This window comes from Oncorhynchus nerka, unplaced genomic scaffold, assembly GCF_034236695.1.
Source record: "Oncorhynchus nerka isolate Pitt River unplaced genomic scaffold, Oner_Uvic_2.0 unplaced_scaffold_1158, whole genome shotgun sequence".
Classification (NCBI taxonomy): domain Eukaryota; kingdom Metazoa; phylum Chordata; class Actinopteri; order Salmoniformes; family Salmonidae; genus Oncorhynchus; species Oncorhynchus nerka.
In genome coordinates, this window is record NW_027040170.1 from 163,320 (window position 1) to 178,175 (window position 14,856).

General features: G+C 45.6%; 1 protein-coding gene across 1 annotated transcript in view; it reads left to right on the plus strand.

Moving 5' to 3' along the window:
* The window catches only part of LOC135559576 (NACHT, LRR and PYD domains-containing protein 12-like), a gene marked incomplete at its 3' end in the record, with an annotated part of 43,176 nt that extends 30,454 nt beyond the window's left edge, over window positions 1-12,722 (plus strand). The window contains exon 15 of the mRNA XM_065016063.1: window positions 12,432-12,722. Within this exon, the coding sequence (XP_064872135.1) occupies window positions 12,432-12,722 (291 nt within the window). The remainder of the gene's footprint in view (window positions 1-12,431) is intronic.
* Between the last annotated feature and the right edge of the window lie 2,134 nt (window positions 12,723-14,856).

Sequence of the window (14,856 nt, forward strand, 5' to 3'; positions counted from 1 at the left end):
CACAGACTGGACACACACACACTGGACACACACACACACACACACACTGGACACTCACACACACATACTGGACACAGACACACACACACACTGGACACAACACACACACACACACACCCACTGGACACACACACACACACACACACACACACACACACACACTGACACACACACACACACACACACACACTGGACAAACAAACACACACACACACACACACACACACACACTGAACACACACACTGGACACACACACACAAACTGGACACACATACACACTGGACATACACAAAGACTGACACACACACACACACACGCACTGGACACACACACACTGGACACACACACACTGGACACATACACACACACACTGGACACACACACACACACACACTGGACACACACACACACACACACTGGACACACAGACTGGACACACAACACACACACTGACACACACAGACTGGACACACACACACTGGACACACACACACACACTGGACACACACACACACACACTGGACACACACACTGGACACACACACAAACACTAGACACACACACACAGACTTGACACACACACTGGACACACTGGACACACACACACCCACACACACACACACACACACACGAGACACACACACTGGACACACACACACAGACTGGACACACACACACTGGACACACACACACACACTGGACACACACAGACTGGACAGACTGGACACACACACGCTGGACACACACACGCTGGACACACACACACACACACACACTGGACACAAACACACACGCTGGACACACACACACTGGACAAACACAAACTCACACAGGACACACACTGGACACACACATACATGCACGTCTTCCTATAGTTGTGAGGAGGACTGTTTTATAACACTGTTTATGTTGAATAACAAATTGAGCAATTATATATAATTATATCTGGACATACGCTCCATAGTTGTACAAGAAAACAAGGATATATTGTACTTTTCATAATAAAACATACTTGAAACAAGAAAAGGCTTGTTAATTGTGAAAACAGTTTGTTTATTGATTTTACGTTTCCTCTGTCAGGTTGATGTTAACCTGCGACTGGTTGAAACATGAAACAAATATGAAATGAAATACAAAACAATTAAATATGTGGAATAGAATTAAACAAATTGTACAACAGAGTGTTGTGATGCAGGGTTACTATAGCAACGTAGTGTTGTAATGCAGGGTGACTATAGCAACAGAGTGTTGTGATGCAGGATCACTATAGCAACATATTGTTGTGATGATGTCACGTTCTGACCTTATTCTTTTGTATTTTTCTTTGTTTTTGTCAGGGAGTTTTTTCTTTGTTTAAGTATGGTCAGGGCGTGAGTTGGCTGGGTTATCTATGTTTTGTTTAAGTATGGTCAGGGCGTGAGTTGGCTGGGTTATCTATGTTTTGTTTAAGTATGGTCAGGGAGTTGGCTGGGTTATCTATGTTTTGTTTAAGTATGGTCAGGTAGTTGGCTGGGTTATCTATGTTTTGTGTTTCTATGTTGGGTTTTCATTTGGCCTGATATGGTTGTCAATCAGAGGCAGTGTTAGTCATTGTCTCTGATTTGGAACCATATTTAGGTAGCCTGTTTTCTGTTGGGTTTTGTGGGTGGTTGGAGGAGGAGGTGTCTGTGTTCCACATGGAACTGTTTCGGTTTTCGTTCGTTCAGTTTATTGTTCTGTATTTCAGTGTTCAGTTTATTGTTCTGTGTTCAGTGTTCAGTTTGTTCTATTAAAGTTTCATCATGACCACTTACCACGCTGCGCTTTGGTCCTCCTCTCTTTCTCCCAAAGAAGATCGTTACAGATGAAGGGTCACTATAGCAACAGAGTGTTGTGATGCAGGGTCACTGTAGCAACAGAGTGTTGTGATGCAGGGTCACTATAGCAACAGAGTGGTGTAATGCAGGGCCCCGGTGGAATCTCTCCAGACCAGAGGAACCCTGTGACGTCATCAACAGAGAGGGAGATTCTAGACACACAGATCTCTCTCTGCTCTCTGCTCACTGCTGAATCTGCTCTCTCTGCTCAATTCAATTCAAGGGCTTTATTGCCATGGGAAACATGTGTTAACATGGCCAAAGCAAGTGAGGTAGATAATATATAAAGTGAATATATAAAGTGAAATAAACAATAAAAATTAACAGTAAACATTACACATACAGAAGTTTCAAAACAATAAAAGACAAATGTCATATTTATATATACAGTGTTTTAACAATGTACAGATGGTTAAAGGACACAAGATAAAAAAATAAGCATAAATATGGGTTGTATTTACAATGGTGTTTGTTCTTCACTGGTTGCCCTTTTCTCGTGGCAACAGGTCACAAATCTTGCTGCTGTGATGTCACACTGTGGAATTTCACCCAGTAGATATGGGAGTTGATCAAAATTGGATTTGTTTTAAAATTCTTTGTGGATCTGTGTCACCTGAGAGAAATATGTCTCTCTAATATGGTCATACATTGGGCAGGAGGTTAGGAAGTGCAGCTCAGTTTCCACCTGATTTTGTGGGCAGTGAGCACATAGCCTGTCATCTCTTGAGAGCCATGTCTGCCTACGGCGGCCTTTCTCAATAGCAAGGCTATGCTCACTGAGTCTGTACATAGTCAAAGCTTTCCTTAATGTTGGGTCAGTCACAGTGGTCAGGTATTCTGCCGCTGTGTACTCTCTGTTTAGGGCCAAATAGCATTCCAGTTTGCTCTGTTTTTTTGTAAATTCTTTCAACGTGTCAAGTATTTATCTTTTTGTTTTCTCATGATTTGGTTGGGTCTAATTGTGCTGCTGTCCTGGGGCTCTGTAGGGTGTGTTTGTGTTTGTGAACAGAGCCCCAGGACCAGCTTGCTTAGGGGACTCTTCTCCAGGTTCACCTCTCTGTAGGTGATGGCTTTGTTATGGAAGGTTTGGGAATCGTTTCCTTTTAGGTGGTTATAGAATTTAACGTCTCTTTTCTCGATTTTGATAATTAGTGGGTATCGCTAATTCTGCTCTGCATGCATTATTCGGTGCTCTCTTTCTCTGATCTCTCTCTCTGCTCTCTGCTCCTCTCTCTGCTCTCTCTCTATTCTATCTGCTTTCTTCTCACTCTGCTGAATCTGCTCTCTCTCTCTCTCTTTCTCTCTCTGCTGTCTCGGCTCTCTCTCTCTGCCCTCTGCGCCTCTCTCTGCTCTCTCTGGTATCTCTCTGCTCTGCTCTCTGCTCTGCTCTGCTCTCTCTGCTCTCTGCTCTCTCTGGTTCTCTCTCTCTGCTTTCTCTGCTCTCTCTGCTCTTCTCGCTCTCTCTGCTATCCCTGCTCTCTCTGTTCTGGTCTCTCTGGTATCTGTCTCTCTGCTCTCTCTCTACTCTCTCTCTGCTCTCTCTCTCTCTCTCTACTCTCACTCTGATCTCTCTTCTCGCTGCTCTCTCTCTCTGCTCCCTCTCTCTGATTTCTGCTCTCTCTCTCTCTACTATCTCTGCCTGCTCTCTGTTCTCTCTCTGTTCTCTCTCTGCTCTCTACTGTCTCTGCTCTCTCTCAGCTCTCTCTGCTATCTCGCTCTACTATCTCTCTGCTCTCTCTCTCTCTGATGTCTCTGCTCTCTCTCTCTCTGCTTTCTCTCTCTGCTGTCTCTGCTCTCTGATCTCTCTGCACTCTCAGCTCTCTCTGCTCCATCTCTCTACTCTCTCTGCTTTGCCAGCTCTCTGCTCTCTCTGGTATCTCTCTGCTCTCTCTGCTCTCTCTGCTTTTCTCTCTGCTTTCCCTGCTCTCTCTGGCATCTCTATCTCTGCTCTCTCTGCTTTCCTGCTCTCTGCTCTCTCTGGTATCTGTCTATCTGCTCTCTCTGCTCTCTCTCTGCTCTCTCTTCTCTCTCTCTCTGCTCTCTTTCTGATTTCCCTGCTCTCTCTGCTCTCTCTGGTATCTCTCTGCTCTGCTCTTCTCTCTCTGCTCTCTGCTTTCCGTGCTCAATCTGGTCTCTCTGGTACCGCTCTCTCTGCTCTCTCTCTGCTTTCCCTGCTCAATCTGGTATCTCTCTCTTTACTCTTTACTCTCTGCTTTCCTGTTCTCTCTGCTCTCTCTGGTATCTCGCTCTCTGCTCTCTCTCTCGACTCTCTCCGCTCTCTCTCTGTTCTCTCTCTCGACTCTCCGCTCTCTCTGTTCTCTCTCTGATCTCTGCTGTCTCTGCTCTCTCTCTCTCTCTCAGCTCTCTCTGCTCTCTCTGCTCATTCTCTGCTCTTTCTGCTCTTTTCTGCTCTCTCTACTCTCTCTGCTCTTTCTGCTCACTCTCTCTGATCTCTAACTCTCTCTGCACTCAGCTCTCTCTCTGCTCTCTGCTCTCTGCTGTCCTTGCTCTCTCTCTGTCCTCTGCTCTCTCGCTCTGCTCTCCTCTGCTCTGCTCTCTGCCTATCTGCTTTCGCCTGCTCTCTCTGCTCTGCTCTCTCTGGCATCTCTATCTCTGCCTCTCTGCTCTCTCTCTGCTTTCCCTGCTCTCTCTGGTAACTCTCTCTGCTCTCTCTGGTATCTGTCTCTCTAACTCTCTCTCTCTCTCTCTCTCTGTCTCTCTCTCTCTCTCTCTGCTCTCTCTCTCTGCTCTCTCTCTGCTCTCTCTCTACTCTGCTCTGCTCGCTCTCTCTGATCTCTCTGTTTTCTCTCTGCTCACTCTCTCTCTCTCTGCTCACTCTCTCGCTCTGCTCGCTCTCTCTGCTCTCTCTGCACTCTCTGTTCTCTCTCTATGTTCTCTCTGCTCTCTCTCTCTGCTGGCTCTCTGCTGTCTCTGCTGTCTGCTGTCTCTCTGCTCTCTCTGTTCTCTCTGCTCTCTCTCTGTTCACTCTCTGCTCTCTCTCTCTGCTGTCTCTTCGCTCTGGTCTCTCTCTCTGCTCTCTCTGCTTGCGCCTCTGCTCTTTCTGCTCTCTGTTCTCTCTGCTGTCTCACTCTCTGCTCTCTTTCTTCTCTCTCTGCTCTCTCTGTTCTCTCTGTTTTCTCTCTGCTCTCTCTGTTCTCTCTGCTGTCTCTCTGCTCTCTCTGTTCTCTCTGTTCTCTCTGTTCACTCTCTGCTCTCTCTGTTCTCTCTGCTCTCTCTGTTCACTCTCTGCTCTCTCTGTTCGCTCTGGTCTCTCTCTGCTCTCTCTGCTTGCTCTCTCTGCTCTCTCTCTGTTCTCTCTGCTGTCTCACTCTCTGTCTCTCTCTTCTCTCTCTGCTCTCTCTCTGCTGTCTCTGTTCTCTGCTGTCTCTCGCTCTGCTCTCTCTCTCTGCTCGCTCTCTCTGATCTATCTGCTCTCTGTTCTCTCTCTGCCCTCTCTCTGCTCTCTGCTCTTGCTCTGCTCTTTCTCTGCTATCTTGCTCCCTCTCTTCTCTCTGCTCTCTCTGCTCACTCTCTCTGCTCTCTGCTGTCTTTCTCTGCTCTAGTCTCTCTCTGGTCTCTCTGCTTTCCCTGCTCACTCTGCTCTCTACTTTCCCTGCTCTCTGCTGTCTTTCTCTGATCTGCTCTCTCTGGTCTCTCTGCTTTCCCTGCTCTCTCTGCTGTTTCCATCTCTCTCCCCCCAATCTCTCTCTCTTTTTATATCTGAACAAGGGTGCATTTTGGACAATCTCCACTTGATGGCAGTGTTAAACCAGAAGTGATGAAAACAACATCACTGGATCGAGACAGAGAGAGAGAGAGTCTAATATACTGATATACAGGGCATTCAGAAAGTATTCAGACCCCTTGACTTTTTTCACATTTTGTCATGTCACGCTACAGCCTTATTCTAAAATGGATTAAATTGTTTTTTCCCCCTCATCAATCTACACACAATACCCCATAATTACAAAGCAAAAACTGTTTATTTTATGTGAGAGAGAATAAAGTAGACGAGGCACGTCAAACGTTTGATTTATGGCCCTATGTCATGATGACGTGTGCGTGCCCATATTTGGGCATACGGTCAGGACAAATCAAATCAAATGTTATTGGTCACATACACATGGTTAGCAGATGTTAATGCGAGTGTAGCGAAATGCTTGTGGTTCTAGTTCCGACAATGCAGTAATAACTAACATCCCTTTCCTGGCGGGAAGGGATCACGTGGTTATGCCCTTATATGGGCATCCTTTTCCTGTTCTCACGCCTTAGAGTGAGTGCTATGGAGTTTCCTTCTCTGACCACCACCACATATTATTTGCACTACAAGCTCGAGGTTCCTATCGGCTCTGACGGAAACATTTGACTGAACAAGTCGTTCTAGCAGGGCTATAAATTGTTCCAGATCTGCTTCATCGTTGGGTAAAATAAGAGATACCGTGCTATGCATGTCTCCACAAATTTCCAACTGTAAGACATCATGTGGTTCGATAATCTCTAGCCCTGTCTAACAGTTGTCAAAGTGTCCAAAATCAACGTAAAACACAGCAGAGTCAAGATTCTGATTCACCCATGCAAATTGAAAAACTGTTGAATCTCTGTATTGTTGAATTGATTTCGAATTACACAACACGTAATCTATCAAGACTGTACCTCCTGATTGGTTAGACAATTTTCCAACTGCTCAAAAACATCGTATTGCATTTCAGACTCTTCAGACATGGCTTAGAGGTGTTGCAGCATTAGACCTTGGCTCTCGTTCATCTGGGTAATATGAGGGTGTTACGGTTTTCTTCCGTCGAAAGAGAGTCGGACCAAAATGCAGCGTGGTTAATACGATACATGTTTAATGGCGAATAAAGACGACAATACAAAAACAACAAACGGAACGTGAAACCTATGCAGCCTATCTGGTGACAACTAACACAAAGACAGGAACAATCACCCCGAAACACTCAAAGAATATGGCTGCCGAAAATTTCCCAATCAGAGACAAAGAATCACCTGCCTCTGATTGAGAACCGCCTCAGGCAACTAGACTTAAGGAAAACCCCCATACATAAACACACCACACAATAAACCCACACCCTGGCCTGACCAAATAAATAAAGACACCACATAATAAACCCATGTCACAGACCAAATAAATATAGACACCACATAATAAACCCATGTCCCACCCTGGCCTGACCAAATAAATATAGACACCACATAATAAACCCATGTTGGCTGACCAAATAAATAAAGACAACACAAAATACTAAGACCAGGGCGTCAGTTCTGACAAGGTACACATCTGTCGTTCTGCCCCTGAACAGGCAGTTAACCCACTGTTCCTAGGCCGTCATTGAAAATAAGAATTTGTTCTTAACTGACTTGCCTGGTTAAATAAAGGTAAAAAAAAAAAACAGAGGCCTTCTGGAATCTGTGATAACAGGTTTTCATCGGACGGCCCTGACTCATTCATACGATGAATCATTTCTAAGAGTTCGGGAATCTGTGATAATATGTTTTCATCTATCGGCATTATGTCTGTTACCCCCGCATCATATGGCTTGGAGTTCTGGCGGTATCTGGGATAAGAGGTCTTCAACTGTCTCCTAGGTCTTGGAGTTCTGGCGGTATCTGGGATAAGAGGTTTTCAACTGTCTCCTAGGTCTTGGAGTTCTGGCGGTATCTGGGATAAGAGGTCTTCAACTGTCTCCTAGGTCTTGGAGTTCTGGCGGTATCTGGGATAAGAGGTCTTCAACTGTCTCCTAGGTCTTGGAGTTCTGGCGGTATCTGGGATAAGAGGTCTTCAACTGTCTCCTAGGTCTATTGGATCCGCCATTTGGATTATTAAGGATGTGTTGTGTTATTCTGGAAGGATCCGTGTTACATAGATGCTTTTAACGCCTGTATTTGCGCTGTTTAATCTGATTGTTGTTTAACCTACGTGGAATCGCTCTACGACAGAATGATATATCCTGACGGTTTTGACGCTCCAGTAAAAACACCCGTCTGTGGAGCAAAACACTTCGGGATTTTAAACCCTTTGAAAAGGCTTGTTCTATTTCAGAACCGTCTGTTGCCTCCACAGAATTGGCAGAATCAAGAAGGTTGGCCGCTTCACATCACATCAAATCGTCTACCTCGGAAATGTCATTTAAAACTTTGAAATCATCCGGCTTCGTTGTTTTATTGGTGATGTCCTGGGCGCTGAAATACTCTGCGTGCTCTCTGTGTGTGGTCTTCTGTGCCGTTATACACCAGAGAGGAGTCTGAAATACTCTGCTCTCTGTGTGTGGTCTTCTGTGCCGTTATACACCAGAGAGGAGTCTGAAATACTCTGCTGTGGTCTTCTGTGCCGTTATACACCAGAGAGGAGTCTGAAAATACTCTGCTGTATGGTCTTCTGTGCCGTTATACACCAGAGAGGAGTCTGAAATACTCTGCTGTGGTCTTCTGTGCCGTTATACACCAGAGAGGAGTCTGAAATACTCTGCTGTGGTCTTCTGTGCCGTTATACACCAGAGAGGAGTCTGAAATACTCTGTGTGTGGTCTTCTGTGCCGTTATACACCAGAGAGGAGTCTGAAATACTCTGCTCTCTGTGGTCTTCTGTGCCGTTATACACCAGAGAGGAGTCTGAAATACTCTGCTGTGGTCTTCTGTGCCGTTATACACCAGAGAGGAGTCTGAAATACTCTGCTGTGGTCTTCTGTGCCGTTATACACCAGAGAGGAGTCTGAAATACTCTGCTGTGGTCTTCTGTGCCGTTATACACCAGAGGAGTCTGAAATACTCTGCTGTGGTCTTCTGTGCGTTATACACCAGAGAGAGTCTGAAATACTCTGCTGTGGTCTTCTGTGCCGTTATACACCAGAGGAGTCTGAAATACTCTGCTGTGGTCTTCTGTGCCGTTATACACCAGAGGAGTCTGAAATACTCTGCTGTGGTCTTCTGTGCCGTTATACACAGAGAGGAGTCTGAAATACTCTGCTGTGGTCTTCTGTGCCGTTATACACAGAGAGGGTCTGAAATACTCTGCTGTGGTCTTCTGTGCCGTTATACACCAGAGAGGAGTCTGAAATACTCTGCTGTGGTCTTCTGTGCCGTTATACACCAGAGAGGAGTCTGAAATACTCTGCTGTGGTCTTCTGTGCCGTTATACACCAGAGAGGAGTCTGAAATACTCTGCTGTGGTCTTCTGTGCCGTTATACACCAGAGAGGAGTCTGAAATACTCTGCTGTGGTCTTCTGTGCCGTTATACACCAGAGAGGAGTCTGAAATACTCTGCTGTGGTCTTCAGCCAAGTTATACACCAGAGAGGAGTCTGAAATACTCTGCTGTGGTCTTCTGTGCCGTTATACACCAGGAGAGGAGTCTGAAATACTCTGCTGTGGTCTTCTGTGCCGTTATACACCAGAGAGAGGTCTGAAATACTCTGCTGTGGTCTTCTGTGCCCGTTATACACCAGAGAGGAGTCTGAAATACTCTGCTGTGGTCTTCTGTGCCGTTATACACCAGAGAGGAGTCTGAAATACTCTGCTGTGGTCTTCTGTGCCGTTATACACCAGAGAGGAGTCTGAAATACTCTGCTGTGGTCTTCTGTGCCGTTATACACCAGAGAGAGTCTGAAAGGGCCACTCTGCTGTGGTCTTCTGTGCCGTTATCACACCAGAGAGGGTCTGAAATACTCTGCTGTGGTCTTCTGTGTCGTTATACACCAGAGAGGAGTCTGAAATACTCTGCTGTGGTCTTCTGTGCCGTTATACACCAGAGAGGAGTCTGAAATACTGCTGTGGTCTTCTGTGCCCAGTTATACACCAGAGAGAGTCTGAAATACTCTGCTGTGGTCTTCTGTGCCGTTATACACCAGAGAGGGAGTCTGAAATACTCTGCTGTGGTCTTCTGTGCCGTTATACACCAGAGAGAGTCTGAAATACTCTGCTGTGGTCTTCTGTGCCGTTATACACCAGAGAGGAGTCTGGAAGTACTCTGCTGTGGTCTTCTGTGCCGTTATACACCAGAGGTCTGAAATACTCTGCTGTGGTCTTCTGTGCAAGAGTATACACCAGAGGAGTCTGAAATACTCTGCTGTGGTCTTCTGTGCCGTTATACACCAGAGAGGTCTGAAATACTCTGCTGTGGTCTTCTGTGCCGTTATACACCAGAGAGGAGTCTGAAATACTCTGCTGTGGTCTTCTGTTATACACCAGAGAGGAGTCTGAAATACTCTGCTGTGGTCTTCTGTGCCGTTATGCACCAGAGAGGAGTCTGAAATGCTCTGCTGTGGTCTTCTGTGCCGTTATACACCAGAGGAGTCTGAAATACTCTGCTGTGGTCTTCTGTGCCGTTATACACCAGAGAGGAGTCTGAAATACTCTGCTGTGGTCTTCTGTGCCGTTATACACCAGAGAGTCTGAAATACTCTGCTGTGGTCTTCTGTGCCGTTATACACCAGAGAGGAGTCTGAAATACTCTGCTGTGGTCTTCTGTGCCGTTATACACCAGAGGAGTCTGAAATACTCTGCTGTGGTCTTCTGTGCCGTTATACACCAGAGGAGTCTGAAATACTCTGCTGTGGTCTTCTGTGCCGTTATACACCAGAGTCTGAAATACTCTGCTGTGGTCTTTCTGTGCCGTTATACACCAGAGAGGAGTCTGAAATACTCTGCTGTGGTCTTCTGTGCCGTTATACACCAGAGAGAGTCTGAAATACTCTGCTGTGGTCTTCTGTGCCGTTATACACCAGAGAGTCTGAAATACTCTGCTGTGGTCTTCTGTGCCGTTATACACCAGGAGAGTCTGAAATACTCTGCTGTGGTCTTTGTGCCGTTATACACCAGAGAGGAGTCTGAAATACTCTGCTGTGGGTCTTCTGTGCCGTTATACACCAGAGAGAGTCTGAAATACTCTGCTGTGGTCTTCTGCAGAGGTGCCGTTATACACCAGAGAGGAGTCTGAAATACTCTGCTGTGGTCTTCTGTGCCGTTATACACCAGAGGAGTCTGAAATACTCTGCTGTGGTCTTCTGTGCCGTTATACACCAGAGAGAGTCTGAAATACTCTGCTGTGGTCTTCTGTGCCGTTATACACCAGAGAGGAGTCTGAAATACTCTGCTGTGGTCTTCTGTGCCGTTATACACCAGAGAGGAGTCTGAAATACTCTGCTGTGGTCTTCTGTGCCGTTATACACCAGAGGAGTCTGAAATACTCTGCTGTGGTCTTCTGTGCCGTTATACACCAGAGAGGAGTCTGAAATACTCTGCTGTGGTCTTCTGTGCCGTTATACACCAGAGAGGAGTCTGAAATACTCTGCTGTGGTCTTCTGTGCCGTTATACACCAGAGGAGTCTGAAATACTCTGCTGTGGTCTTCTGTGCCGTTACCTACACCGGAGAGAGTCTGAAATAATCTGCTGTGGTCTTCTGTGCCGTTATACACCAGAGAGAGTCTGAAATACTCTGCTGTGGTCTTCTGTGCCGTTATACACCAGAGAGGAGTCTGAAATACTCTGCTGTGGTCTTCTGTGCCGTTATACACCAGAGAGGAGTCTGAAATACTCTGCATGGTCTTCTGTGCCGTTATACGCAGAGAGTCTGAAATAAAATAATACATACAAAATAGGTTATTAACCTAAAATATGTCAGATAACAAAATGTCAAATACATTTCAGATATAATCCTATATATTAACATCAATAAAATACCTCTGCTTTTTTTTTAACGAGGGCTGTTCTGACGAATCGCTGAAACCGGAGGAGGTTGTCTTTTGTCATCAAGAATGACCCGATTCTACCTGGCCTGTAGTGCTGGAGCCTTGTTTTAACATGTTCAAGCCTACAAATGTATAAATAATAAAATATGTCTAAATAATAATATATATATAATGGCTTCATACCATGCTGTCCATGGAGCACCGTGTCGTGAACGTAAGGTCCCTATCAGGGAGAACTGTTCTGGTTGGTTCTGAGCAATGTATTTGTGTGTCACGCCTGGCCTTAGTATTCTGTGTTCTCTTTATTGTGGTTAGCCAGGGGGGACATGGGTGATTATGTGTTTGTCTTGTCTAGGGGTTTTGTAGATTTATGGGGTTGTGTTCAGTGTAGTATTCTAGGTAAGTCTATGGTTGCCTAGAGTGGTTCTCAATCAGAGGCAGGTGTTTATCGTTGTCTTGATTGGGAACCATATTTAGGCAGACACTTATGCTTTGGGTATTTCGTGGAGTGATTGTTTCCTGTCTCTGTGTTTTCCACCAAGTAGGACTGTTTAGGTTTTCCACGTTTTCTTGTTTTTGTATATGTAGATTGTTCACGTTATCATCTTTATTAAAGATGTTCAACCATAACCACGCTTCATTTTGTCCTCCCTCTCCTTCGACGGAAGAATCCCGGTGAACATTTTGTGCCCCAATTGTACGTTTGTTTGCTGGGGTTAGGAATGTGGTCCGAGCTGGTGGATGTTCCCGGGGGAGTTGACCAGCGTTTAAATCCTCTGTTCTCAGGTGTGTTTGAAAACATTCGTACAGAGGTAGAATTCCTCTGATGTCCTCCTGATGTGTCCTCAGATGTGTCCTCTGATGTGTCCTCAGATGTGTCCTCTGATGTGTCCTCAGATGTGTCCTCAGATGTGTCCTCTGATGTGTCCTCTGATGTGTCCTCAGATGTGTCCTCAGATGTGTCCTCAGATGTGTCCTCAGATGTGTCCTCTGATGTGTCCTCTGATGTGTCCTCAGATATGTCCTCTGATGTGTCCTCAGATGTGTCCTCAGATGTGTCCTCTGATGTGTCCTCTGATGTGTCCTCAGATGTGTCCTCAGATGTGTCCTCTGCTCTTCCGAAGCCGTTCAGGGTCCATATGGAGCCCGTTATCCTTCTTGGCTGTATGTCAGCTGTAAACACATAAAATAACTTTTAATATAAGGGGCACACATTTCTGTTTTTAAGGTATAAATAATCTTGTGTCTGGATTATTGTATTTACGTCTACAATAATGTGACGGGGTTCGGCTGCATGCGATTTGCTCCAGAGAACCAACATCTAACGAGGTCTATTCCAGATCGTTTATCCCTCTGAGGAGCTGCGTAAATGTTGGAGCGTTCGATAATAATAACGTTAGATAATATTAACTTTAGATAATAGTAACATTTTATACGTTAAGAATATAAGCATTGACCCACGTTTAAAAAACATATAACTCGTGTTTAATTTTACAATAATATCCTTAATGTTCAAACAATTTTGCATCCAAATCTAATATATATATTACTGTTTTTCACGAACTCACCTTCAGAAAGATCCATTAGGAGGATTCCCAGATGATCTTTTAAATGTTCAGTAACTATTCGGGGCTGCTGTCCTGCAGGTGTTAAAAACAGTGCAAACAGAAGTGGACCGGTTCTCAATAGACTCGTTGAGAAGTTCGCGGGTCAAAAGTAGTGATAGTATGGAATGAGTTTACAGAGGCACGGGGTGATAGTACTTTGAATGAGTTTACAGAGGCACGGGGTGATAGTACGGAATGAGTTTATAGAGCACGGGGTGATAGTACGGAATGAGTTTACAGAGGCACGGGGTGATGATGCAGGAATGAGTTTACAGGTGCGGGGTGATAGTACGGAATGAGTTTACAGAGGCACGGGGTGATAGTACGGAATGAGTTTACAGAGTACGGGGTGATAGTACGGAATGAGTTTATAGAGGCACGGGGTGATAGTACGGAATGGGGTTTACAGAAGTGCGGGGTGATAGTACGGAATGAGTTTTACAGAACGGGGTGATGAGTACGGAATGAGTTACAGAGCACGGGGTGATGAATGCGGAATGAGTTTACAGAGCCACGGGGGTGATAGTACGGAATGAGTTTACAGAGGCACGGGGTGATAGAGGCTGAATGAGTTTACAGAGGCACGGGGTGATAGTACTGAATGAGTTTACAGAGGCACGGGGTGATAGAGGCTGAATGAGTTTACAGAGGTACGGGGTGATAGTACGGAATGAGTTTACAGAGGCACGGGGTGATAGTACGGAATGAGTTTACAGAGGCACGGGGTGATAGTACGGAATGAGTTTACAGAGGCACGGGGTGATAGAGGCTGAATGAGTTTACAGAGTGCAGGGTGATGTATGCGAATGAGTTTACAGAGGCACGGGGTGATAGTATGGAATGAGTTTACAGAGGCACGGGGTGATAGTACGGAATGAGTTTATAGAGGCACGGGGTGATAGTACTGAATGAGTTTACAGAGGCACGGGGTTATAGTACGGAATGAGTTTACAGAGGCACAGGGTGATAGTACGGAATGAGTTTACAGAGGCACGGGGTAATAGTACGGAATGAGTTTACAGAGGTACAGGGTGATAGTACGGAATGAGTTTACAGAGGCACGGGGTGATAGTACGGAATGAGTTTACAGAGGAACGTGGTGATAGAGGCTGAATGAGTTTACAGAGGCACGGCGTGATAGTACGGATTGAGTTTACAGAGGCACGGGGTGATAGTACAGAATGAGTTTACAGAGGCACGGGGTGATAGTACGGAATGAGTTTACAGAGGCACGGGGTGATAGTACGGAATGAGTTTACAGAGGCACGGTGTGATAGTACGGAATGAGTTTACAGAGGCACGGGGTGATAGTACGGAATGAGTTTACAGAGGCACGGGGTGATAGTACAGAATGAGTTTACAGAGGCACGGGGTGATAATTACGGAATGAGTTTACAGAGGCACGGGGTGATAGTGGAATGAGTTTACAGGGTACGGGGTGATAGTACGGAATGAGTTTACAGAGGCACGGGGTGATAGTACGGAATGAGTTTATAGAGGCACGGGGTGATGGTACGGAATGAGTTTACAGAGGCACGGGGTGATAGAGGCTGAATGAGTTTACAGGGCACGAGGGTGATGGTACGGAATGAGTTTACAGAGGCACGGGGTGATAATGCAGGAATGAGTTTACAGAGGCACGGGTGATAGTACAGAATGAGTTTAATATAACACCTAGATGGGGTTATAGC